The 25,755-nt window shown below is 45.2% G+C and overlaps 2 protein-coding genes across 2 annotated transcripts; one reads left to right on the top strand and one right to left on the bottom strand.

Moving 5' to 3' along the window:
* Positions 1–19,734: 19,734 nt before the first annotated feature.
* LOC141129666 (histone H1.5-like) lies at positions 19,735–20,565 on the top strand. Its single transcript, XM_073617760.1, has one exon. It carries the CDS (start codon positions 19,735–19,737, stop codon positions 20,401–20,403), a length of 669 nt encoding a protein of 222 aa, XP_073473861.1. The 3' UTR covers positions 20,404–20,565.
* A 1,169-nt stretch (positions 20,566–21,734) lies between these two features.
* Positions 21,735–22,145, bottom strand: LOC141126451 (histone H3). Its single transcript, XM_073612392.1, has one exon. The coding sequence runs from the start codon at positions 22,143–22,145 to the stop codon at positions 21,735–21,737; it is 411 nt and encodes a 136-aa protein (XP_073468493.1).
* Between the last annotated feature and the right edge of the window lie 3,610 nt (positions 22,146–25,755).

Raw genomic sequence — 25,755 nt, 5'->3', positions numbered from 1 at the left:
TACGGTGAGCGTGAGCTGTGAGACCCTGGGGGCCGCGACCTGGAGCCAGACTGCAGCGCAGTCCATCCTCACCACTAGAGGCTCTGGTGAACACCCGCTGGCTCTTAGAGTCCACGCCCTGGGGAATCTATGCTCTAGCTCCCACTGGGATCCATGTTAGTTATCCTGTAGACCTGCTTCCTGAACCTTCCAGGGTTCAATCTGCAGCAGTCAGTCCTAGGGTGCAGCAGTCAGTCCTAGGGTCCACTACCTTAGCGGTGCAATTCCGACTCCTACAGAGTGCATATATATATATATATATTAAATACACTGCAGCTAAATGAATCAACTGCCTGCCTGAAGTAGATAAACTGCCTGCTCAAAGTAAATTAAATGTCTCTCTCTCTCTCTCTCTCTCTCTCTCTCTCTCTCTCCCAGCAACACACTACACAAGGCCAACGTGTAGGCGCCATTATATAGTGTGGGGCGTGGACTTAACCCCCTGAGCCACAATTGGCCAAAGGCACCCTTTAAAGTCTATGGGAACTGGAACTGGAAAAATGAAAAGTGCCCATTTTGAAGGCTTATGTGCAAGTTATCAGGCATACAAATGTATTTATTCATTTATTTATTTATTTATGTATTTATTTATTAAAAAGCTTAACCTATGCAGTCTTACCCGAAGGCCCCAATGCACAAAACAAAAGACATTGACATTAAAAGACCTTAGGAGAACCAACATACCAGCATGACAACATACAGAATAAATGCCTGGGCGTCTGCCCATCACACCCCATTAAAATGAGGTGACTCCAAAAGCTTGTACAAAAAAGGGTATGAGGGTGAATTGAACTACTACCCTGGGGGACATATATCAATGCAAATTATTATTTTTAAAAGAGCCGTGATTTTATTGATACTTAAAGTGAAACATTACAAATGAAAAAATCCTTTAAATATATTTTATGAAAGATTGTGCTAAATGCCATAACCCCAGAACCCTTTTTTTTACATTTTTGAAAATGTGAAATCTGAACCAATCACAGTTATGGACGTCATATATTTCTTTTGAGGTTTCCAAAAAGAGAGCTCTCTCCATACTTGTTCAGTAGACTTTTCATTGATCTATATAGCAAAAATTCTATAGCAGGGCAGATTCTGAAATACAATTAAGGACATTTTTATTTGATTGTAATATTGATTCTTGTCTGAAATAAAATGTTCTCCATGTTCTTCTGATCCTATTAATACCACAGGCAGGCAGCTACAGCATTTACAGTTAGTGTAGTGCGTCCTCTGCACAGTGTGCACCTAAAGCTACCTGGAGACAATTGCTGTTGTTCTGCTCCTATTAATACCATAGGCATGCAGCTACGGTATTTACAGTTAGTGTACTGTGTCCTCTGCACAGTGTGCACCTAAGGCTACCTGAAGAAAATTAGTAGTGTTCTTCTGACCCTCTTAATACCACAGGCAGGCAGCTACAGTATTTACAGTTAGTGCACTGTGACCTCTGCACAGTGTGCACCTAAAGCTACCTGAGGACAATTGCTGTTGTTCTGCTCCTATTAATGCCACAGGCAGGCTGCTACAGTATTTTTTTTTTTTTAACATAAAGTTTATTAAAGATTTTAAACAAAGTAAATCAAAACTTTACATTGCCAGTTTATACCATCTAATAATCATACATCGAGAATTGTTTCACATATCCGCACATTCACAAAAAGTAGCAGTACTTACAGTAGTATGTGGTTATCAGACTAATATCTTATATCTCCTACCCTGTTATACAGAAGAAGTATCCGGGATCTACCAGGAGGAGGGGGTGAGGAAAAGAAACGGAGTAAACCCATTTCTAAATGCCATTTAGATCACATCTATGCAATAGTTAAGTGCTTTGCCTTTACCCATTCAGTCCATATTTTCCCAAACTTTTTTGGACAGTTCCTGCCCATATATGTCAGTTTGTAGAGCGGGAGTGCTGTGTTTATCAGTGATTGCCATAACTGTTTAGTAGGTGGTAAGGTTTGGTTCCACTGCAGTAAAATTGCTTTCCTAGCATAAAACGTGGTGTAGAAGAGGAACAGCTTTTTACCCCATGTCAAGTCTAGAAAGTCACTTATGCCGAGAAGAAGAGGAATCAGGCTATATGGAACTGACAGTTTCCCAATGTTATTAATTTCAGCTAGGACTTCTTTCCAGAATTCCGTCACTGCTGGACAAGACCAGGTTATATGAAAGAAGTCAGCTTTGTGAGAGTTACATCTAGGGCATGCAGCTGTACGGTCAGAGTAAATTCTTGCCAGGCGAACCGGAGAATAGTAGGCTCGGTGAAGGAACTTCAACTGAATAAATCTGTCTCTGGCTGAGATTACTAGGGGCAGATATTGTTGGACGCCTTCCTCCCAATCATCGTCTGTCAGCTCCGGGATATCCCTCTGCCAGAGAGCAAACAGCCGGGAGACCCCAGTGGTATCTAGCGTAACAAACATATTATATAAGGTAGACATTGTTTTGGTCTGATCAGGGGATCTAAGCATTCTCTCCACCGGTGACATCTCCAGTGAGATTGAGGAGGGGAATTGGGATCGATAGGCATGTCGTAATTGGATAAACCTGAAAAACATGTGGTTTGGGAGGTCACGGTCGCGCTTTAGTGCATCAAATGTAATCAACTGCCCCTGAGACATTATGTCCCTCAATGCTGTAACTCCATACCTGGCCCACACAATAGGATCAGGGATGGAGCGGAAATGTGGTAAGCGAGGATTCCCCCACAATGGGGTCTCAGGGGACCATATCCCAGATCCACCCACCTGTCTGGCCACAGACTCCCACACCTTCAGGGTCGTAGTCATAGGAAAGGTGACCCGAGAGTTAGACCTAGGGCCCCTATGGATCAAGTTTCTAAACTCCGCATATGAACCCAGCAACGCCGCCTCTAATGAAGAGGCAGGGTTAGCCGGCTCCCCTGACAGCCACCACTTGACTGTCACCAGGACTGCTGCCCAGTAATATTTCAATAGGCACGGTTGTGCCAGGCCACCAAGCGATGTGGGCAGCTGCAGCTTTACTTTGGCCACCCTGGGAGCCCTCCCGTTCCAGACAAAAGATACCAGAATGCTATCCAACCTCTGAAAAAAAACTATTTGGTATAGGTACAGGAGTCTGGCGGGAAAAGGTAAGTGAACTTAGGAAGGATCGACATTTTAATTAGGTTAACTCTTCCAACCGGTGTCAGGGGGAGAGATCTCCATCTGGCACAGCTCTGGGATATCCGCTGAACCACCGGATTGAGATTCAGAGGGATAAACTGCCTTAAGTCCCGATGTATCTCAACTCCTAGTTACCGAAACTGGGGAACCCTCTGCAGCTGTCCGTCCATCTGCTGGCTTCCCGTCCCAGAATGTAGGGGAAATATCACTGACTTCCCCCAATTCACTCGGATTCCTGAGAATCGCCCAAAGTTATCTATAAGTGACAGAGCCGTCCGTAGTGAGCACCCATCATCCCTCAGATATATCAGGGTGTCATCTGCGTATAAGGACACTTTTTCTTGCAGTGGACCTCTAACAATCCCTTTAATTTGTGTTGAAGCCCAAAGAAGCGCCGCCATAGGTTCAATTGCTAGTGCAAAAAGTCCCGGGGATAGGGGGCACCCCTGCCATGTTCCCCTGCCCAAAACAAAGGGCGAGGACAAGACTGTTCCGGTACGCACCCTGGCCTTTGGTGCCTTGTATATCAACCTAACCCAGGAGATGAAGGATGGAGCAAATCCGAATTTACGGAGAACCTCCCAGAGATAGCCCCACTCTACGGAGTCAAAGGCCTTCTCCGCGTCAAGAGAGGCCACCATTTCATCAGCCCCTCCCTCACCTCCAGAGGCCAGGATTGCATACAGCCTTCGCAGATTAATATCAGTTCCCTTGCCAGGCATAAATCCTGACTGATCCCCATGGATCAAGGTAAGTATAACTTCATTTAGTCGCCTGGCAAGAATTTTGGTAAGCACTTTGGCGTCAGAGTTGAGCAGGGAGATGGGCCGGTATGAAGAGCACAACTGGGGGTCTTTCCCAGGTTTGGGTATTACCATTATGATGGCCTGGGACATGGATGGTGGAAGGTCTTTGGCCTGTAGGGATTTTGTAAACATGTCGTGCATTTTGATAATTAGGTCCTCTAGGTACTGTTTGTAGAATTCAGGAGGGATCCCATCTTCCCCTGGAGTCTTCCCTGTCTGCATAGAACTCAATGCTACCCGCACCTCCGGCATTGTAATCGTGGCGTCTAGATTTTCCCTTGCATCGTCAGAGAGAATTGGGAGCGTCACCCCCTCTAGAAAATTGTGTAACTCATCTGGGGAGTAGTTTGCCCTAGTGGAGTATAAAGCCTCGTACAATTCTGTAAAGCATCGATTGATATTCATTGGGTCTGTCACCTTAATCCCATCCTCCCTACGCAGGCCTGCAATGGTGGAAATTGGGGATTGCTCCTTGGAAATCCAAGCCAGCAATCTACCTGGTTTGTCACCTTGTTCGAAAATCTTTTGCGTTTGAGTAAGCTGACGTTTATGAACCTTGGCCATCCTAAGTAACATCACCTCCCGATATGCTACCTTCATATCCTGAGCCGTGACAGGATTGGAAGTCATGGCGAACCTAGACTCTAGTTCCTGTCATGGCGAACCTAGACTCTAGTTCCTGCGCTCTGGCCTCCGCCTCCTCCAGTGTAATTTTATCATTGTTCCTTTCCCGTGTAATAGATGATAAATAGTACCCTCGTATATAGGCTTTAAACGTATCCCAGACCATCGCCATCCCTGTGGAATCGGCATTAGTCAACCAAAAACCTCTTATCTCTTTGGCCACCTCTATTTCTATGGTTGGATGTTCAATCCAGAATCTAGAGAGTCGCCAAAGTCTATCCGCTTGGGGAGTATGAGTTTGTATTGTACATAGTAGGGGGGAATGATCCGAGATACCCAGTGGAAGTATCTCGATTGCAATAACCTTGGTGAGCATTGCGCTACTAGCATAGATCAGGTCAATACGGGACAGGGTGTTGTATGAAGAGGAGTGGCAGGTGTAAGCGCATTCTGATGGATTCTTCCATCGCCATATGTCCACAAACCCATACACATCTGCCCATTTAGACAGCGTTGAGTCCCTAGCGGGGTCAGGAGATAATTTATCCATGCAAGGATTTGGAGGTATATTAAAATCTCCCGCTATGACCACATTGTCAGTCTGGAATTGGGCAATCAGCATGGTCAGCTTCTGCATTATAGAGATATTAGCTGGGGGTGGCAAATATACTCCCAACACCACCATGTCTACCGTGTCTATGTTAGCATGTATCAACACATACCTCCCCTCCGGGTCCGTGACCACATCCAACAATTCAAAGCTAGGGGTTTTATGTACCAGGACACTAACTCCTCTAGCATAGCCGGAGTAAGTGGCATGGTAGTGACAGCTCACCCAGGGTCTCTTTAACCCCATCACTTTCCCACCAGATGCATCTCTTGAAGGATGCAGATCTGAGGGGCATATTTTTTTTGAGGTATTCAAAGACCAGGGAGCGCTTAATTTTGTGGTTTAAACCCCTAACATTCCAGGACACAATTTTAATAGGGGCCATCATGGAGTATAATGGAGTGGATTATCGGAGGGACCTGGAGGAGAGAATACCCCACACATCCCAGGGTTTAACAGAGATATCCATATGTCTACAGTTACCAACCCCAAAGTCAGCAACCACTGAAAGCAAAGAAATTAAAGAAAAAATGATATAAAACTGAAACAAACCAAACCCCCCCCCCCCCCCAACCCACCCCACACCTCCAATTGTAACTCATGGGGTGTTTGTATACCCAAACCAAACTTGTTAAACATTTTAGATAGGAGAAATCTCCCTTGGGGGGTGGTGCGTAATACTAAGCGCACCAAGGACCTAGAGCCCCAGCCGGAGCTAGGGAGCCCCGCCCAGAACCGGTCATAAAGACCACTACCACCAAGGGAGCCCGCACAGAATTATCCGTCCAGGAGTCCCCGGCGGGAGTTTCACCTAGAACTATCTAGGGGCACATTCTTAATAATCTATATAAACACATCGTTCACAGTCACCTAGGGTCATATGGAGAGCTATGGTCCACCCCTCCATCCCCATACCAAATTCATCTTCCGCTTCTCTTAGACAGTCTAAGGGCACAATCTTAGTTACCAATACATCCTTCACCCCTATTTACAGGGAGAGAAAGAGGCATGGACCACAACCCAACCTAAGTACCCATATCTTCCCTCCATTTCACCCATAGCTGGCAGAGGGTACAGTCTGAGAAATGTATAAATCATACCTAACCACCCACAGGGAGAGAAAGAGCTACTGCTCACAATTCAACTTAACTTAAGTATAATAATCCCTTCTCCGCTTCACTTAGAACAAGCTAAGGGCACATTCTTAGTTACATCCCTCCCCACGACCAGAACCAGCCACGGGCACATTGTTATTCATTTATAACCCTCAAATTCCTCTTTAAGGGGAGAGAGGGCCAGAAGTATTACGTCAGCCAGACATGGGGGACTGTCTTTCCCGTTGTTAGTTCAAGACCTGAGTTCTCCAAGACAGAATAATAAGGCCCTTTTTAGTCCCTTCTATGATTGCCAGGAGAAATATGTCAGCCGGACAGTTCAATCTCGATAGCCTTCGGGGAGGGGACCCGAGCCGTCAAATTCCGGTCACATAAGTACACCCCCCCTTGAGAACAAACATATATCTCACCCCGAAAAGTCGTCTCCAGAGGGAAATATTAAAACATTTCAGAGAAAGAGTACGTACCCGTGAGGAGGAGAGGCGAAGAAGCCTCCAGTAGTAGATGTTGTGAGTACCTAGGGGTGGTCCATATTTCAATCTTGAGAGGAAAATTATCTGGCTGCCATATGGATATGAGCTCAGGTACCTCCAGACTTAGGGGTATGCACCCCCCTCCCTCCCGCCCCCACAACAAACAATGTGCCCTTCAGAATAGGCCTCAGGGGGGGGGCGTGGCTACCGCGCAGCTGAATGGACGCTTAAACCCACAGCTCCGCTCCAGCTACAGGAACCGAAGCCTTGGGGACGACACAACGACCCTGCTCAACCTTAAAAACGAGCCTAAAAGCCCTGCAACTACCGCAAGATGACCCGCAGGAAAAAGGACAACGATCAGCTGAAGAAATTACCGGATTTCTTCCAGATGAAAAACCGCGGCCTTCTCCAAGATGGCGCCGGCGCCATGCGAGATCCTCCTTCCCCCACAGGCAGCGCGCGGTCTGCGATCTCCAGCCCGGGCTCACAAACAGGCTCTAAGCACAGCTCTCCTGGTGCCTCCACACCCATGTCCCGCAGCCCAGCAAAGTCCAAACCTCGGTTGGCGGAGGACACTCAGCAAGGCAGCATGACTCCGGACACCATGGAGGACACAAGAGAGCTGGTGGATCCGTTCACAGCCTTCCCAACAACGGGTAAGCCTGTATCAGACACCACCTTAAAAGATATGCTTGTCTCCCTACGCAGCTCTATGCATACAGATATGATGCAGTGTGTACACAACTTTAAATCTGAACTAGGAGCTATAGGGGGTAGAGTTGATCACATAGAAGAGAAAATGGGGGATTTTGCAGCATCTCACAATACTCTGATTGACGCCCATAATGACCAGTCTGATGAGATCACATGGCTTAGGTCAAAGGTTGCCGACCTTGAAGACAGGTCAAGAAGAAACAACATTAAGATTAGAGGGGTCCCTGAAAATGTTCTTCCCCCACAACTCCAGCAATATGCACAGGATCTAATCCAAACCTTCTTACCTAACATCCCAGATAATGAAATCTATATAGACCGCATTCACAGACTCCCAAAACCAGCACACCTCCCTGACAACATACCCAGGGACGTGCTGATGCGAGTGCACTTTTACCAGACCAAGGAACAACTCATGGCTGCGTTCCGTAAAAACCAACAACCCCCAGAAAGGTTCGCACATCTCCAACTGTTCGCAGACCTCTCACAATTTACCATGCAAAAACGAAAAGCCTTATTGCCGGTGACTAAAGCTCTCCGCAACCACGATATACCATATCGGTGGGGATACCCCGTGAAAATAACAGTTACCCATGATGGTAACAATACGGTAATCACAAACGTGGAGGAGGGACTCAAATTGCTCCGATCACTAGACATACTACCTGATCGCCCCTCAGAGGGCCCTTCACCCCCTGCTAAACTCGACACTCAGTACGAATGGCAAACAGTGTCCAGAAAGAGCAGCACCAAACGAAACAACTCAAAAACACCCAAATATAAAACCTAACTCTACTTCACCGCACCAAGGTTCCTGCTAAAGCCTGGAGCATGTACCAAAGTTCCCCCCCGCTTGAAATATGGGCATATGTAGTGCCCCCAGATGCAAGTTCAACCACACAGTTATTTTGCAATACTTGTTTTTTTTACAATTACTTTTTATTTTTTCCCCTACTCTGATCTCTCTCTCCCTCTACTGGTCTGAGCTCCAAGTGGACATCCTCATCAAAGTGGATCCAGGAAGTAACAACCAACCCAACCAACGCCGACTCATCGAAACAGGATGGACTACTCCAAAGAGACCAAGGTACTACACACACCACCCCCTATACTACTCTAAATGGCGCTTAAAATAATTACATTTAATGTAAATGGTCTCAACCACCCGGCCAAGAGAGCTTCTGTATGGAAAGAAGCAATAAAGCTCCAAGCAGATGTCTTATGCCTTCAAGAGACACACTTTGCCACTGGTAATACCCCACATTTTCAACACCAGCAATTTCCTCATGTTTTTCTTGCCTCAGCTCCTTCGAAACAAAAAGGAGTCCTTATCGCTATTAGAGACTCTATAGCCTTTCATCTATTGGAAACACACGTAGACCCAGCTGGAAGATATATAATACTCATAGGAAAGCTTAATAACAAACCCTTTACCATCGCTAATCTATATGCTCCTAACTCTCACCAACTCCGTTTCCTGAGGAGACTCTACCGTAAAATTTCTACCGTTCAACAGGGATCTCTGATTGTCTGTGGAGACCACAACATAGCACCTGACCACTCTTTGGACACTACCTCCAAGGCCAAGCGTCCTCCTCCTTCACTTCAGCCTCTACTACATTCGGAAAATATATTCGATGTATGGCGCTGCCAACATGCAAATGAGAAGGACTACACCTTTCATTCTGCTAGACATAATTCATATTCCAGAATAGATTTGATTATGGTTGATAAAATGTTATTGCAGGCAGTGTCCTCCTCCACCATACATGACATCACATGGTCTGACCATGCTCCTGTGTCGGTCACGGTGGTGGAGGGGCACACTCCAAGCCCGGCATATATATGGAGAGCCAACACACGTGTTCTTCAAATGCCACAGCATGTTAAAAATTTAAGTAAAAACCTAACTGAATTTTTTGAAGCCAATACTGGTTCGGTATCTGATCCAGCAGTATTGTGGTGCGCCCATAAAGCGTTTGTTAGAGGGTTGATGCTTCAGATAAGTGCAGGGGAGAAGAGGCAGAGGACGCAAAAACTAAATTCACTAATCAATGATATCAAAGAGCTGGAGACAGCAAACAAACAAAACCCCACCCCTCACAATGCCCAAAAGTTGTCCCAGCTCCGTTTGGATCTCAGACTCCTATTGATCGAAAGATATGACAAACACATACAATACCTTAGAATGTCTCACTACTCATCGGGCAACCGTGCAGGCAAATTCTTGGCCCAGAGGCTCAAGATAGCTAGAACCAAGTCCAAAATACCTTTCTTGACACACCCCATCACTAAATGCAACATCTACAATCCCAAAGACATAGCAAACTCCTTTGCTGAATACTACTCTACGCTATACAACCTGAAAACAGACCCTGATACTCCACAACCAACTGAGGAGAAAATTCAGGCTTTTCTAGCACAACTCAATCTTCCTTCTCTATCTCATACACAACTTGAGACCCTTAACGCCCCCATAACCGAGTCTGAGATCCAAAGGGGGATACGATCGCTCCCCCTGGGTAAATCCCCAGGCCCAGATGGTCTCCCTAATGGGTATTATAAGACATTCCAATCCATACTAGCCCCAACTTTACAGACAGTATACTCTGCTGCGGTGTCCTCTGCCTCGTTTCCCCCAGAAATGCTTAAAGCATATGTAGTAACTATCCCAAAGCCTGGTAAGGAGCCTACCTCCCCGGCCAACTTCAGGCCAATATCATTACTTAACACTGATGTTAAGCTTTATGCAAAAATATTGGCCCACAGACTGCTTCCAATCCTCCCACTTCTTATAAAACCCGACCAATCTGGCTTCACGGCAGGAAGACAACCGGCCGATGCTACCAGAAGGGTCATCAACATAATACAACATGCCGGGTCGTGTCGGACGCCTTCTCTGCTCCTCTCTTTGGATGCGGAGAAGGCGTTCGACAGGATACACTGGGGTTACATGAACCAAACCCTGCAAAAATACGGGTTCGCTGGCCCCATACTATCTGCTATACGGGCATTGTATTCTTCTCCCTGTGCACAAGTCTTTACATCTAATTTACTATCTGACACCTTCAACATATCAAACGGGACTAGACAGGGCTGTCCTCTCTCCCCCTCAATTTTTAACCTACTGATAGAACCCCTTGCAGAAAGAATAAGAACACATCCGAAAATCTTAGGCTTCTCCATACAAGGCAAATCACACAACATAAACCTATTTGCAGATGACATCATCTTATTCCTCTCTCAACCCAAAATATCATTAAGCCATGCACACAATACCCTAAACGAGTTTAGCAACATCTCATATTATAAAGTCAATTTTACAAAATCAATTATACTAGATTTAGGAATACCCCCCTCCTTAAAATCCGAACTTCAGACATCCTTCCCCTATACATGGAGCAAGACGAGCATCACCTACCTAGGTCTTACATTGACCAAAAACCCAAATGACCTAGCAGAAACCAACTACTCCTCTTTACTTAATAAACTCACCAAAGAAACAAATAGACTGGCCAAAATAGAACTAACCTGGTCGGGCCGTCTTGCCTCATTCAAAATGTTAATCTTACCCCAAATACTATACATATTCCGAACATTAGCTGTCCCAATACACAACACACATATCAAAGCCTTAAATTCGTTACTTTCCAGATACATCTGGCAATCTAAGAGACCAAGATGCTCTAAACTCCTCCTGGTCAAACATAGAAGAGCGGGAGGGATGGGACTGGTAGACATTAGGGACTATTATCGTGCTGCAGTTCTTACACAACTTAAAGAATGGTTTGACCCAACATCTGACAACCTATGGTGTGGAATTGAAAGAACTCTGATTCCCTCTAATAACCTACAATCTTTCCTACTTCTCGATGTCTGGAAACCCCACCCACTACACACCCTCCCACTCACCCTCCAAGCATCATTATCTGCATGGAGAGACCTATGTAAAAACCCAATCACGCCATCCCAACTCCAGGAAATCCCTATACCCATAGCAATTATCTCTCAAGCCATCCCCAATCTTAACATGGGAGAATGGCACAATAGAGGTATAAAAGTTATCACGGATTTATATTCCAATAACTCCCTTATCCCCTTCACCACACTGCAGGACCAATATAATCTATGCCCTACAGATCAATATAAATATAACCAAGTAGCTCATCTCCTACGCTCTATTAAATCATACCATATATACTTACCTAAAGAGGCATGGAAATATCTCACTTCGAAACCTACTCCCCCAAAAGGTATTTCTCTGTTCTACAATATTTTTCAAAGTAAATTAGATTTTATCAAATCTCAACCTTTCCAGAAATGGGAAACAGATCTGAATGTACGCATTGCGAACTCACAGTGGCAGTCCGCATTCAGATCACTCTATAAAGCTTCAAAATGTGTCAACCACTGGGAACTCTCCCAGAAAATTGCATTACGCTGGTATCTTACACCTCACAGGATTTCAAAATTTGGAAACAATGGCTCCCCACTATGCTGGAGAAAATGTGGCTCCATAGGTAACCTATTACATATGTTCTGGTCCTGTAGGCACCTAACTAGCTTTTGGAACTCTGTCTTCCGGTTTATTTCTAACATTACGGGAATTCTGACCCGCCCCAAACCAAGCTTGGCAATTTTAAATGTGGGTATTGAAAATTTCCCTCCTGAATTCAAAACTGTAATCACACATATTCTCCTAGCTGCTAGAACACTAATAGCCAAACATTGGAAGGCAGACAGAGCTCCAAATGTATCCGAAGTCCTCACAGACACCCAGACACATTATGTTTATGAATCTCTTATAGCCATTAAGAATGGTCAGAAAGAAAAGTTTGATAAAAATTGGAAAATTTGGACAACATGGTTTAAAGGTAACTGACTTTAACAAATATTACATGAACTATTCAAAATCTAGATGCTTCCACTATGTCCACATGAGATCAGACCATGGATGAACCTCCTTCTACCTTTTCCCCTCCCTCCCCTACTCCCTTCCCTCCTTCCCTCCCTCCCTCCCTCCCTCCCTCCTACCTTCCCTCCCTCCCTCCCTCCCTCCCTCCTACCTTCCCTCCCTTTATGTTATTATTTTCTTATACGTTAAACTTCTAGCAATATTATATCCGCATATGGATAACATGTTATTCAGCTATAACTATAATAATGATATTAATACGCCTCATGAGACCATTACCTTAATAACATATTGGAGTTTAGACTGTCTAAATAAAATAGATATACCTATGTTAATGTAATATGGTACAACATAACGGTGTAACACTGTACTCTATGTATAACATGCAAAACTCAATAAAAATCATTTAAAAAAAAAAAAAAGACTGCATATTCTGATGCTGAGTGACTATCCTGTTATGCTGAGTGACTATCCTCTTCCTCCTCAATGATCATGCTGATAGCTTGTAAGAATATTTTTGGTTCTGGGCGCCGCCACCAGTGGCTAAGGCCCAATTTTTCAGCCCCCGTTTAACAGGGGCGTGTAATTACAATTTTTGATGCAATACTTTGCAGCAGGGCTCGTTCCTGCGCTCCAACTAGAGTATCTGTGAGGGGTTGCAGTGTTGTGGCACCAGCATCAGTGCCTCTTCCTCCTCAATGATCATGCTGATAGCTTGTAAGAATATTTTTGGTTCTGGGCGCCGCCACCAGTGGCTAAGGGCCAATTTTTCATCCCCTGTTTAACAGAGGCTTGTAATTACAAATGTTGATGCAATATTTTACAGGAGGGCTCATTCCTAGAGTATCTGTGAGGGGTTGCAGTGTTGTGGCACCAGTGCCTAAGGCCCAATTTTTCTGCCAATTTTTAATATTTTGCAGCTGCCCATTTCTGCGCCCACCAAGAGTAACTGTGAGGACTTACAGTATTGTGACACCAGCACCACCGCCACCAAAGGCCCAATTTTTCTGACCCTGTTCAACAGGGGCATGTAATTACAATTCTTCATCTAATATTTCACAGCAGAGCCCGTTCCTGCGCCCACCAAGAGTAACTGTGAGGGCTTACAGTGTTGTGGCAACACCAACACCTAAGGCCGCAATTTCTGCAGAGTATATAGGGCAGGCCCCTACTTTCATACATCCAACTTACAAAGGACTCCTACTTGCAAACGGAAGGAGACAACAGAAAGTGAGATGAAATCTACCCCTAGGACAGGAAATTCTCTCCTGTAAGAGATAATATGGGAAAAACATGTCTCCTCTCCACTGATGCTTTATCACCAATCCTTGTTTAACTAAAACCCCCAAATTGTCACAAAACATTTGTCATTGGGACAGAAAGTGAGGTAAAATCTTCTGAAGAGGTGCACAGACAGCAAAACAAATGTCACAGGGGTGATAACCCTTCCCTATGTTTTCCAAAAAGCTTAAAAATAGATTTTTAGTCTGGAGCTACACTTTAAAAATGCACCTGTTCAAAATTACAAACAGATTCTACTTAACAACAAATCTACAGTCCCTGTCTTGTTTGCACCGTCTGCATACTGCTGTTCAGAAGGCCTGGGGCCTCACACCTTTCCTTTTTTTTTAATTGGGTGCGGGGTTCCCCTTAATATCCATACAAGAACCCAAGGCCTGGTAATGGACTGGGGGGTACCCATGCCGTTTGTCTCACTGATTTTCATCCATATTACCGGGACCGGACATTACATTAAAGCCGTAAGCAGTTTTAAATGACTTTTATTCCTTTAAAAATGTCATTTTGTGCTGGGACTGTACTAATCACGGGAAACACGCGCCACTTTACAGGCATACTATAGACACCCCCCAGGTACAATATTTAAAGGAATAGTTCACTTTTTTTTTTCACTTTAAGTATCATTAAAATCACTGCTCCCGAAAAATCGTCCGTTTTTAAAACTTTTTTTTGCATTGATACATGTCCCCTGGGGCAGGACCCGGGTCCCCAAACCCTTTTTAGGACAATACCGTGCAAATTAGCCTTTAAAATTAGCACTTTTGATTTTGAACGTTCGAGTCCCATAGACGTCAATGGGGTTCTAACGTTTGTGCAAATTTTCAGTCCGTTCGAAGGTTCTGGTGCGAACCGAATCGGGGGTGTTCGGCTCATCCCTAATGGAGAGGTGTGTGGTCATTATCACATTGTTCTCCCATAGAGATCAAACTTTCTGTTATCTATATTTACAATCAGATCTCCCGATAACAATGTATGTGGGGCTCTTTGTATGGAGAAGTGGATGTCTTTGTGTTGTATAGTGGAAATGAGCCACCCACATACCACACATCAGAGCTGTGACTTCATTCTAACCATGTACAAAATGATTCTGGATTATTCGATGGGCTTTGCTAGCCAGGTACATCTACCCCCCCCCCAAAAAAAAAAAACAAAAAACAAAAAAAAAAAAAAACAAAAACAAAAACAAAAAACAAACAAAAACAAAAACAAAAACAAACAAACAAACAAACAAAAAATGTCAAGTATCTAGATGGCCGCTTGTGTTTCCAATTCACTACTAGATCCCCAGACATTGTTCTGGTTCAGCTACAAAAGTCTACATTGTAAAACACAATTTGGGAATTAGGAAGGAAAACATTACAACGAATCACATTGTATCTCTTCCCAGATCTCAGTACAGATGCCATGTATCTTGTGACTGCCAGGTGTCAGTGTTGCACCTTCATTTGGAATAGAGTGGGATCCATTTTTTTATTCCTTTTTATTGAATATTGTCAGTGATCAGAGTAAATCTCCAGAGGGTCACTTCCAGGTCCCTCCCTGGTATAAAACAACTTACAGGATTTACATAACAGCAACATGGTTCATGTGTGGTATTTGTGTACCGCAAGTATGGAAAATAGAGCAACTCCTCCAGTCCACGAACTAAGGGGTGCCCCAGTTGGATGGACAGGTCCTCTTTATGGATATATTGGTGGTCTTTTCAGTCCCAGTGTCTCCCATCCCCCTATGTGATAGTATTGGTCAGGTGACAGGTCCTCTTTATGGAGATATTGGTGGAGTCGTGCTAATTAGGATACAGTGGAGAAGTGCTATTCAGGATATAGAGGAGCGATGCTTTTGTACATACGGTGGTCCGGTGCTATTAATGATAGGAAGGAGAGGTGTGCTATATATTGAGTATAAATTAGAATAAAGTTGGGGGAGGAGGCGGACATCATGTGTCAAGTTTATTGGATTCTATCTATCTATCTATCTATCTATCTATCTATCTATCTATCTATCTATCTATCTATCTATCTATCTATCTATCGTTCTATCTTTTTCCTTTCTTTACAATAATCTAGTAGTTATTTAGAATTCATATCTTGGGGGGGGCGGAGCCGGCAGCCAGAGCTGATGGATGTGTGACACCTAAGCTCTGCTACAACGGGCGACATTGAGCGGCTCACAGCGCATTACAACACCCCTGAAACGACTCTATCAACTCCTTAGGACGTGGGGCACACAGCGGCAGCGATGTCCAAGCGAAAGGACAGAGAAGCACCGAGAAAACTGACAGATTTCTATCCCCTCAGCACGGTCCGGGATTTCCAAGATGGCGCCGGCGCGGGGACCCGCTCGTCAGCCTCCACAGCACAGCCACACAGCCATCCAGTGCCATCCTCGGGTGAGTCAAACGCCAGCGACCATCCGCTGCCATCCTCACCATTTAGCAGCCCTGCCAAACAAAAAAGGAGGATTGGGGAAGAGGATGAGACCCGGGATTACTCAGGGCTAGAGGGAGAAGACATGGAGGAATCCTCTGCTTATACGCAGAAACTAGATGCCTTCCCCACCTCAGGGCAGCCCATATTAGACACCACCATGAAGGAGATGTTACAAACACTAAGAGGGGCCCTCCAGTGCGATATGGCAGCGTTTATGCATACCACTAAACGTGAAGTAGCAGCAGTCTCTACCAGAGTAACACATGTGGAGAAGAAAATGGAAGAATTCACTTTGGCACATAACGAGCTAGTGGATGCACACTTTGATGTTGAGGAAGAGATCAAAACCATGCGACTTAAAATGGCTGACCTCGAAGACAGGGCCCGCAGGAACAACATCAAATTCAGAGGTGTCCCTGAGTCGGTCAAGCCGGCTGAACTTACAGCTTACCTTCAAAAGCTCATGATAACAGCCCTCCCTACACTGGGACCGGCGGACCTAACAATTGACAGAGCCCACAGACTTCCGAAGCCATCTTTCCTGCCTGCTCAGATTCCCAGGGATGTTATCGCACGCATCCACTTCTACCATATCAAAGACCAACTGATGAGGTATGCAAGACAACACCCTGCTCTTCCTGACCCGTTTACCGGGGTTGCATTGTATGCAGACCTGTCACAAGCGACTCTTACGGCACGGCACAACCTAGTACCGATCACCAAAATCCTACGTAACCACAAGGTCATCTATAAGTGGGGCTTTCCAGCCAAGCTAATAGTGGATATGCATAATGAATCACATGCGATCACATCACTTGACAAAGGCCTGGAGATCCTCCGCAAATGGAAATTACTGCCTGAGAATGGTGAACCAGCAGACCCTGACCCGTTACACGAGAGACAAGGCACCCTCAACCGTCAAAGAAGATCCATCCCTCACAAGCCTCCAACCTACTCTTAAGGTACTTGGTACACCAGATATACCCTAATCCTAGTGCCTTCACCCTGCACAACAAGTGTAATGCTCACAGAACAACCGCCCGTTGTTCGGCTGTTTTCTTTTATTTTTCACTTTTTTCTTTTTGACCTTCTACTCGAATACCCCAACTCAAGTTACGAGATGTTGTCCGTAACCTGTTCTCCGTGTTTGATGCGATCTATACGTTATAAGATCTCACCAGTTCAAGTTCTTACGGTTCCCGTTACCTCAAGTTTCACTACTCAGCATGCAGTAATGCTGCGGGGAGCTCCCTGCGCGCTGGACTCACCACCTACTTCACCTTCATCGCTCATCTCCACCACCAGAGGGCATAGCCGCACCATCTACCACCTACATGAACCTTAAACTGATGACCTTCAATGTGAGAGGCCTGAACAGTCCCTACAAGAGAAGAGCCCTTTGGAAAACTGCTATGGAAGCGAACTGCGACATCCTGTGCGCTCAAGAGACTCACTTTTCTAGCACGAAACCACCAAAATGCACTCATCCCAAATTCCAGCAAGTAATCACAGCCAACAACAACACTAAGAAGAATGGAGTCCTAATAGCTATCAGGGACAGATTAACCTTTTCTCTCTTGCAGGTACATGTGGACCCCCGAGGCCGCTTTATCATCCTGGTGGCTGACATGGACCATGTCACCTATACCCTGGTAAACCTGTATGCACCGAATGTGAGATCTCTAAAATTTATTCGTAAAGTACTCACGATGGCAAAAAAAATCCAAAAAGGTAGATTAATTGTCTGTGGTGACTTTAACATGGTTATGAATGCGGAGTGGGACACTTCTTCTGTGGCTCTTAGGCAGAGGCCTTCTTTGGGAGCCCTCTGTCATGAGGAACGGCTTTTTGACCCCTGGCGCTGCCTTAGATCCACCGAAAGGGATTATACGCACTTCTCAGCAGTCCATAACAGCTACGCTAGAATTGATTTTTTCCTTACAGACATGCATACGCTACAGAAAGTCCAAACCGCTGACATCCATAACATCACCTGGTCTGATCACGCTCCGGTGACAATTGAGGTTATGGATGACAGCAGGTCCAATCAAAAACCACTGTGGCGCAATAACACATTTCTCCTATCGCAGCCCAAAATTAGGGATGAAATAGCAGAAAAAGTGAATGAGTATTTCAAATTTAACGATACCGGAGAATGCTCCCCAATGACAGTAGAATTCATATCTTGGTCTCTGGAGATTTATTGTATTATGAGATACATGTACTTTCCATGTGATTGGGATCATTGGATCAGTGAAAGTTTTTAGCGCTGTATATTTTCAGGATTAGCCGGAATTCATCCACACTAGTAGATCGGGGCTCTGGGGGATACAGAGGAGAGGAGATATTGAGGATACAGAGAAGAGATGCTATCTAGGGAAAGGAGGAGCGGACCTAACTGGGATACAGAGGGGAGATGATAATGGGGTAAAGGGGGTCTAATATTTAAATCCCTAAGTTCAATTCTTTTGGTGAATTCCCTTTACTTTTAGTTTTCTTTGGATCTGAGAGGAAGGGAACACCCTGAAATCTTGTCCTGGAGAATGTTAACAGAATAAAATACGTTTTGTGGTCAGTATGCATGTTTTTATTTTAGTAGCCTAGAAATAAATCCACCCCTCACTAACCTACAAATAGCCAATATTTACTATCACGATTCACCTAAAGCTACACTATATTAGGATTTTCAGCAAAATTCTTGTTACTGAAATGATCTCTTGGGGGATCCAATGCTGATGGATTGACTCTTTGATCACCAAAACAATAAATTTATATTCTAGATAGAAGGATTCAAAGCAAGCATTGCACCCGCGTAGGATATATAGCTGTGTAGTAAACGAGATCGATAAACATACTCAAAGTATCTGGATAACAATATATGTATCATGATGACCAGATAATGATACATAGCACATCAAACATGACATTGTGTAATCAGCTGAGACATTTGTATACATAACAATATCTGCCATCACATCACACAAGGATCTCATGTCACCGGCTGATGTTTTTGTTCCAGGCTCCTTCTACTCAGCTATAGATGAGCAGAGTTCTGTATTAGGGGGAAATGTTTCCCGATGGTCACTCTTCACTCATCTAATGTGAAGATCATTCTAGTGGGAGATGTGAGAAGATTGTTTTCTGGGTAGAATTTGTGTAGAAAACAAGATAGAAGGAAGAATGGGACCCACACTCAGGAGGATGGCTGTGTTTGCAGCCTCTGTGTTCAGCCTCCTCAGCAGATCATGACAGCTGTAAGTGACCCCCCGATAAGTGACAGTCCAGTGAGCAGATCGGGTCCCCGATGAAGATCGGACATCGTTCTATTCCAGAATAAAATCATTTTTCTCTCTGCCCGGAAAACACAACAAGAGAGAGAAGCTTCCCCATCACTGAAGTAAGAGTGGGTGGGCGTGTCTAATGTGTAACCAATAGGAGTGCAGACAGCGTGTTGTGTACCAACCAATAGAAATGACGAACTGTACTGTATAAAGGCAGAGCGCTCGGATCATCGTATTATGAACGTTTTGTAAACCTTTCTGAAGAGGAATCATGACGGAGACTGAGAGCGCCCCAGCCGCCGCTCCTCCAGCGGAGCCCGCCGCCAAGAAGAAGCCGGCCAAGAAGGCGGCAGCCGGAGGAGCCAAGAAAGGCAGCAAGAAGCCGTCCGGTCCCAGCGTGTCCGAGCTCCTCGTCAAAGCCGTGGCCGCTTCCAAAGAGCGCAGCGGGGTCTCCCTGTCCGCCCTCAAGAAGGTCCTGGCCGCCGGAGGATACGATGTGGACAAGAACAACAGCCGCCTCAAGATCGCCATCAGGGGGCTGGTGACTAAGGGGACCCTCGTCCAGGTCAAAGGACATGGCGCCTCTGGATCCTTCAAGATCAACAAGAAGCAGGAGGACAAGGCGGCAGGTGCCAAGAAAAGCACCAAGAAGCCATCGGCTGCAGCCAAGTCCCCCAAGAAGCCGGCCGCCAAGAAGCCAGCCAAGTCCCCCAAGAAGAAGACCACCACCAAAGCCCCCACCGCAGCCAAGAGCCCCAAGAAGGCCGCCAAGAAACCCGCAAAAAAGCCTGCAGCTGCCAAAGCCAAGAAGGTGACAAAGAGCCCCAAGAAGCCCAAAGCTGCAGCCAAGCCGAAAAAAGTCGCCAAGAGTCCGGCTAAGAAGGCGGCTAAACCCAAGACAGCAGCCAAGCCCAAGAAGGCCGCTCCAAAGAAGAAATAATCCCCACCGGAGAGACCTCCTTTCATCTACACCCCCCAAAGGCTCTTCTCAGAGCCACCCACCTCCTCCTGACAGAGCTCTACATACACACAGCGACCAGGGGGGGCCGCATTAGAAGTCCTCCATACAGAGCAATGTGACCACCTTACACAATCCCCTCTATAGAATAATATAGAATACAGCGGGAGATCCGATCACAGGACTCTTCACATGACATCCGTCATTGATACAAAGGATAGCTTCAGGTATTCTCCCCCCCCCCAATATATATATACATATACACTTCTGTGGTGCGGATTGGAGACAATTTTCGCACTGGGAGATCTCCCCAGGGAGGTGGAGTAAGAATGATCAGCGACAAGATCATTGTGTTATGTGGGCAATGTACTCTTTACTAAATAAATATCCAGTTACAGATTTACCATCCCCAGGTCTAGCGGCCCCGATATCACATTCGGAGGGAAACGGATACATTTCAGGTTCCATGTCAGAAATTTCATTATAAACGCTCTCATTGGTTGACAGATGAAGCACAGGATGTTATGATTGGCGGAGTTGGAAATTTTCAAACTGCCCGCCATAATTTCAGTTTTCCATTATGCAACAATTACCCCCCCCATCCATGGGCGGTAGAGAATAATGGAACAAAAAAAAGGGAGTTCCCCGGATTTTTTCACACAATACTGGATGAATTGTTCCTTCTAGTCTCTCTATTTGTGATGGATTGATGTTGGAAATAATTGTATCAATAAATGACAATCTAACACCGCACTCAAAGATAATTCTCTTATTCTCATGAGCCCCCATTGTACAAATATGGTCCCCCCGGCCAAACATTCATAATCCCTTCAGATAAACCATAAAGTAGAAGAAATGTTCACCGATATAAGGCGGTAGTGTTGAAATAAAATGAGAAAAGGGACTTGGCAGTTTTTTTTCCTAGTCAGCCTTCATATTTCCAGACGGGTCTCTGGAGAGATGAGAAGTGATGGATAGGGAAAGAGGGGGGCGGAGTGTCCCGGGGGGGCCTTGGCTGGACTGACAGGATTATTGTACAAGTGACTTAAGTTCTATCACAGCATGGAGCAGTCCAGAGGAAAAGATTAGAGAAGAAAAATGAGTAGTGTAAAACATAATCGGTATGTAGTGGGTGTAGATGTCTATTGAGGAAGGAGGTGGGGAGATGTGTGGATGTCTTGTAGGGATTTCCCTGTCATGTAGTCGATGTGCTGATGATGGAGTATATAGATCTCTTTGTATAGGAGGATGTGGTGGCTCTGAAAAGAGCCTTTGTGTTGGGATTAGTAGTAGTTCGGAGTGTGTCTCTCTCTCTATGCCCTCTCCCCGCGGATGCGGCGTGCCAGCTGGATGTCTTTGGGCATGATGGTGACCCTCTTGGCGTGGATGGCGCAGAGGTTGGTGTCCTCGAAGAGTCCGACGAGGTAAGCCTCAGAGGCCTCCTGCAGAGCCATGACGGCGGAGCTCTGGAAGCGCAGGTCGGTCTTGAAGTCCTGGGCGATCTCTCGGACGAGGCGCTGGAAGGGCAGCTTGCGGATGAGCAGCTCGGTGGATTTCTGGTAGCGGCGGATCTCTCGGAGAGCCACGGTGCCGGGCCTGTAGCGGTGAGGCTTCTTGACTCCGCCGGTGGCCGGGGCGCTCTTGCGGGCGGCTTTGGTGGCCAGCTGCTTGCGGGGAGCTTTGCCTCCGGTGGACTTACGGGCTGTCTGCTTGGTTCTCGCCATGACTGCTCAGTGCTTCGCTGATACAAGGAACGTGAGCTTATGCCGCTCTGCAGCGCTATTTATACACATCTCCAGCCCTCTGATTGGACAATGAGAGCACACTCCTCCTCCTCATTGAAAAGCGCCTTTTTTTTTTTTTTTCAAATTGCCCGCCTAGATCTGCACGTTCTATTTTTGCAATAAATCTCTATTTTGTTTTCCCAAATCCAAAGTAAAATCTCCGCACATCACACAATACTCGGAGATCTCTGAACTCCTTCAATGTGGACTATTAATTAGAATAGAAAGTGTGAGCGGGGATTCCACACTGAGCAGCTGTTGTCTGTTCCGCCAAATACACAGCACAGGGATCAGGGGGATCCGTCCATGCTCACTTCTTATAGGTCACCGATCACGGTATACATCTGACTTATAAAGAACACTTTTCATGTCCCCTGTAATGGGGATCAGGGGGGGTTGTGGGGGGCTGAGGCTCTCTGCTCTCCGGACTCCATCACATCTATCGTTCCACTCTGCCACCTAGAGGTCATTCCGGGAACATCTCCGCCTTCACTGTCTTCTGTGGACATCTCCACTATAGAGCCCATAGGATGTCTGTCACTGAAATCCTCTCTATGTTATGATGACTAAATGACACAATAAAGGTGGATGGAGGAGTACCCTGAGGTGTCCCTCGTGAGCTTTCGAGGCTGTGGCCGGGGGGGAACGTTGTTTCTCACCTGGAAGACTTTTGGGTGAGAGTGCACACCTTAATGTACTCGGTAACAATGGTTAACATTCCCTAAAAAAAAAGCTCAAATAGGTCTCCTAATTTACAAACCGGTTGACAGCAACCCTAAACATACACAGAATCCTAAATGTTATGTTTTTGGGCAGCTAAAATATCTATAGGTACTGCTTAGAAGACACCTAGGTCGATCTAGAGCAGTGGTTCTCAACCTTGCTAGTGCTGTGAGCCCTTGATAAAATTTCCCAAGTTGTGGGGACCCCAACAGTAAAATTATTTTTGTAGCGTGGGTGGTCAGCACCCAAGGCAAGACAAGTAATTTGCGCCCCTAATGGACATTCAGCGCTCCCTGAGTTCCTTCCACTCGTACAGTATTGAAACCCCTTATGGTACATTTTAGGACGTGCCACTCTTTCTCTTTGTTTCCCTTTCTTTCTCCATCCTAATTTCTTATTTTTTTTCCCCATTCCTCTCTCTAGCCGTCTTTTCTCTTTGTCTTTCTCTCCCTTTTTCTTTGTTCCTCCCCCTCTTTTCCTCTCCCTTCCATGTATTCTCTATTTTTATTCCTTCTCTTACTCCTTGGTGAGGAGTGGGGGGAATGGGATGAGTGGCAGTGCTGGTGGGTAGTTGGGATAAGTGGCAGTGCTGGTGGGGAGTTCTGATCAGCCAACTTAGGTACTTAGGTGCTCTTGATCAAGGTCATCTGCTGATCTGAGAACTGTAGTGGGCACTTTTAATGGCAACCATAATCACAGGTTACTCACTGTGTCTCTGACTTTGTGGTGTCTCGTAACAGTGGCACCTATGTCGAAATCAGGAGATAGGGTCTCCTCCAGCCCCTCCTACTTCACATTCCTCACCAGTCAGCTGACCTCTAGCCTCTAGTCTCTGTCCCCCAGCCATGCCGTGAACTGAATGGGCGGCTGCGAATAGGCTAAGTGGGCGGCCACGGGCTCCAGGGACAGCCCAGCTGGGTAGCCGCAAAAAGGCTGGGAGAGCAGTGCGGGCTTCAGGAACAGCCCAGGATTCGGTGACCCCCTGGCAAATTATCATTCGACCCCTGAGGGGGTCCTGACCCCCAGGTTGAGAACCACTGATCTAGAGGGTCCATGTGTATCCAAACTAAATATCTGGATACAATACAACTGATTTGCGACCATGTTGATTCCTATACTCTATCCTCTAAAATCAAGGCCCATTCCTCCTTATCTGTTCATGTTGCTGTGAACTTCCCATCCAACTGGGCCCTTTCGAGGACTGGAGTGGTTGCTCAATTTTCCATACTTACTGTATTCAAACACTATACATGAACCATTTAGATTTGTTTTGTAAACCCTGTAATAAGTTGTTTTATACCAGGGACCTCACTGGCTGGAAGTGACCCTCAAGAGATTTACAGTTATCGTTGACAATCTTCAATACAAAGGAATAAAAACTATCCCCAAGTGATCAGACTAGTCCAGATGAAGGTGTAAGACTGACACATTGCTTCTGTACGGAGATCTGGGAAGATCGTAATGTTTTCCCTCCTTGCGCACGCATATGTAAACAGTGTTCAAATCACACATGTGAGGTATCCACGCGATCGTCAGAGCGAGAGCAATAATTCTTGTCCTAGACCTCCTCTGTAGCTCTAACCTGGTAACCGTAAAAAAAAAAAAAAAAAAAAAAAAATTAAAGCGTCGCCTATGGAAATTCATAGCTACCATAGTTTGTCGCCATTCCACGAGTGCGCGCAATTATAAAGCGTGACATGTTTGGTATCTATTTACTCGGCGTAACATAGTCTTTCACATTATACAAAAAAATTGGGGTAACTTTACTGTTTGGATTTTTTAAAATTCATGGAAGTGTCCCTTTTCCAAAAATTTGCGTTTAAAACACCGCTGCACAAATACCGTGTGATATAAAATATTGCAACAATCTCCATTTTATTCTCTAGATTCTCTGCTAAAAAAATATATATATATATATAATATTTGGGGGTTCTAAGTAATTTTCTAACAAAAAATATGGATTTTAACTTGTAAACACCAAATTTCAAAAATAGGCTTAGTCATGAAAGGGTTATATAGTAACTGGAATAGAAAAGTGCAGTGGCGGCACCCCTATTATAATGTATAACCAGGAGGAATGACTGAAAGGGGAACATTAAATACTGCAATTTTGTCATCATTTCTTTATTCAATCCATGGATTAATTCATGGATTCATGAGCCTCGCCTATCCTCTGGAATTCCCTACCCCAATCTGTCAGACTGTCTCCAAATGTATCCACTTTTAGGCAATCCCTAAAAACCTTCCTCTTCAGAGAAATCTATCCTGCCTCCATCTAACAACTGCACTATTTTCTCCATTAGCTCATCCCCCACAGCTATTACCCTTTTGTATAAGTTGACCCTCCCTCCTAGATTGTAAGCTCTAACGAGCAGGGCTCTCTGATTTCTCCTGTATTGAATTGTATTGTAATTGTACTGTCTGCCCTAATGTTGTAAAGCGCTGCGTAAACTGTCGGCGCTATATAAATCCTGTATAATAATAATAATAATAATTAATTAACCAAGAAATACGTTGGAAATATTAATTTCAGATTGTTTTGTTCTTTGATTGGACTTCAGAATACAGACTCCGCCCTGCTATAGAGATCAATAGGAAGTCTACTGAGCAAGTATTTTCTGGGCTGAAAACATAGAGAGATCTCGGAATACATTTCTTTGGTGTCCTCAAAGGAAGGCAGTATTACTGGATGATGAAGGAAACGCCCACAGCTGTGATTGGTTCAGATTTAAAATTGCTGTTTTCAAAATGTGCCCGCCGGAATTATGTAGATCGTTACAGCTATATATTCATCTCTCTTATACCGCCAAATCCGACACCGAGGAGA

Source organism: Aquarana catesbeiana, linkage group LG02 (assembly GCF_042186555.1).
Source record: "Aquarana catesbeiana isolate 2022-GZ linkage group LG02, ASM4218655v1, whole genome shotgun sequence".
Classification (NCBI taxonomy): Eukaryota; Metazoa; Chordata; class Amphibia; order Anura; family Ranidae; genus Aquarana; species Aquarana catesbeiana.
This window is presented reverse-complemented; position numbering and strand designations above follow the sequence as displayed.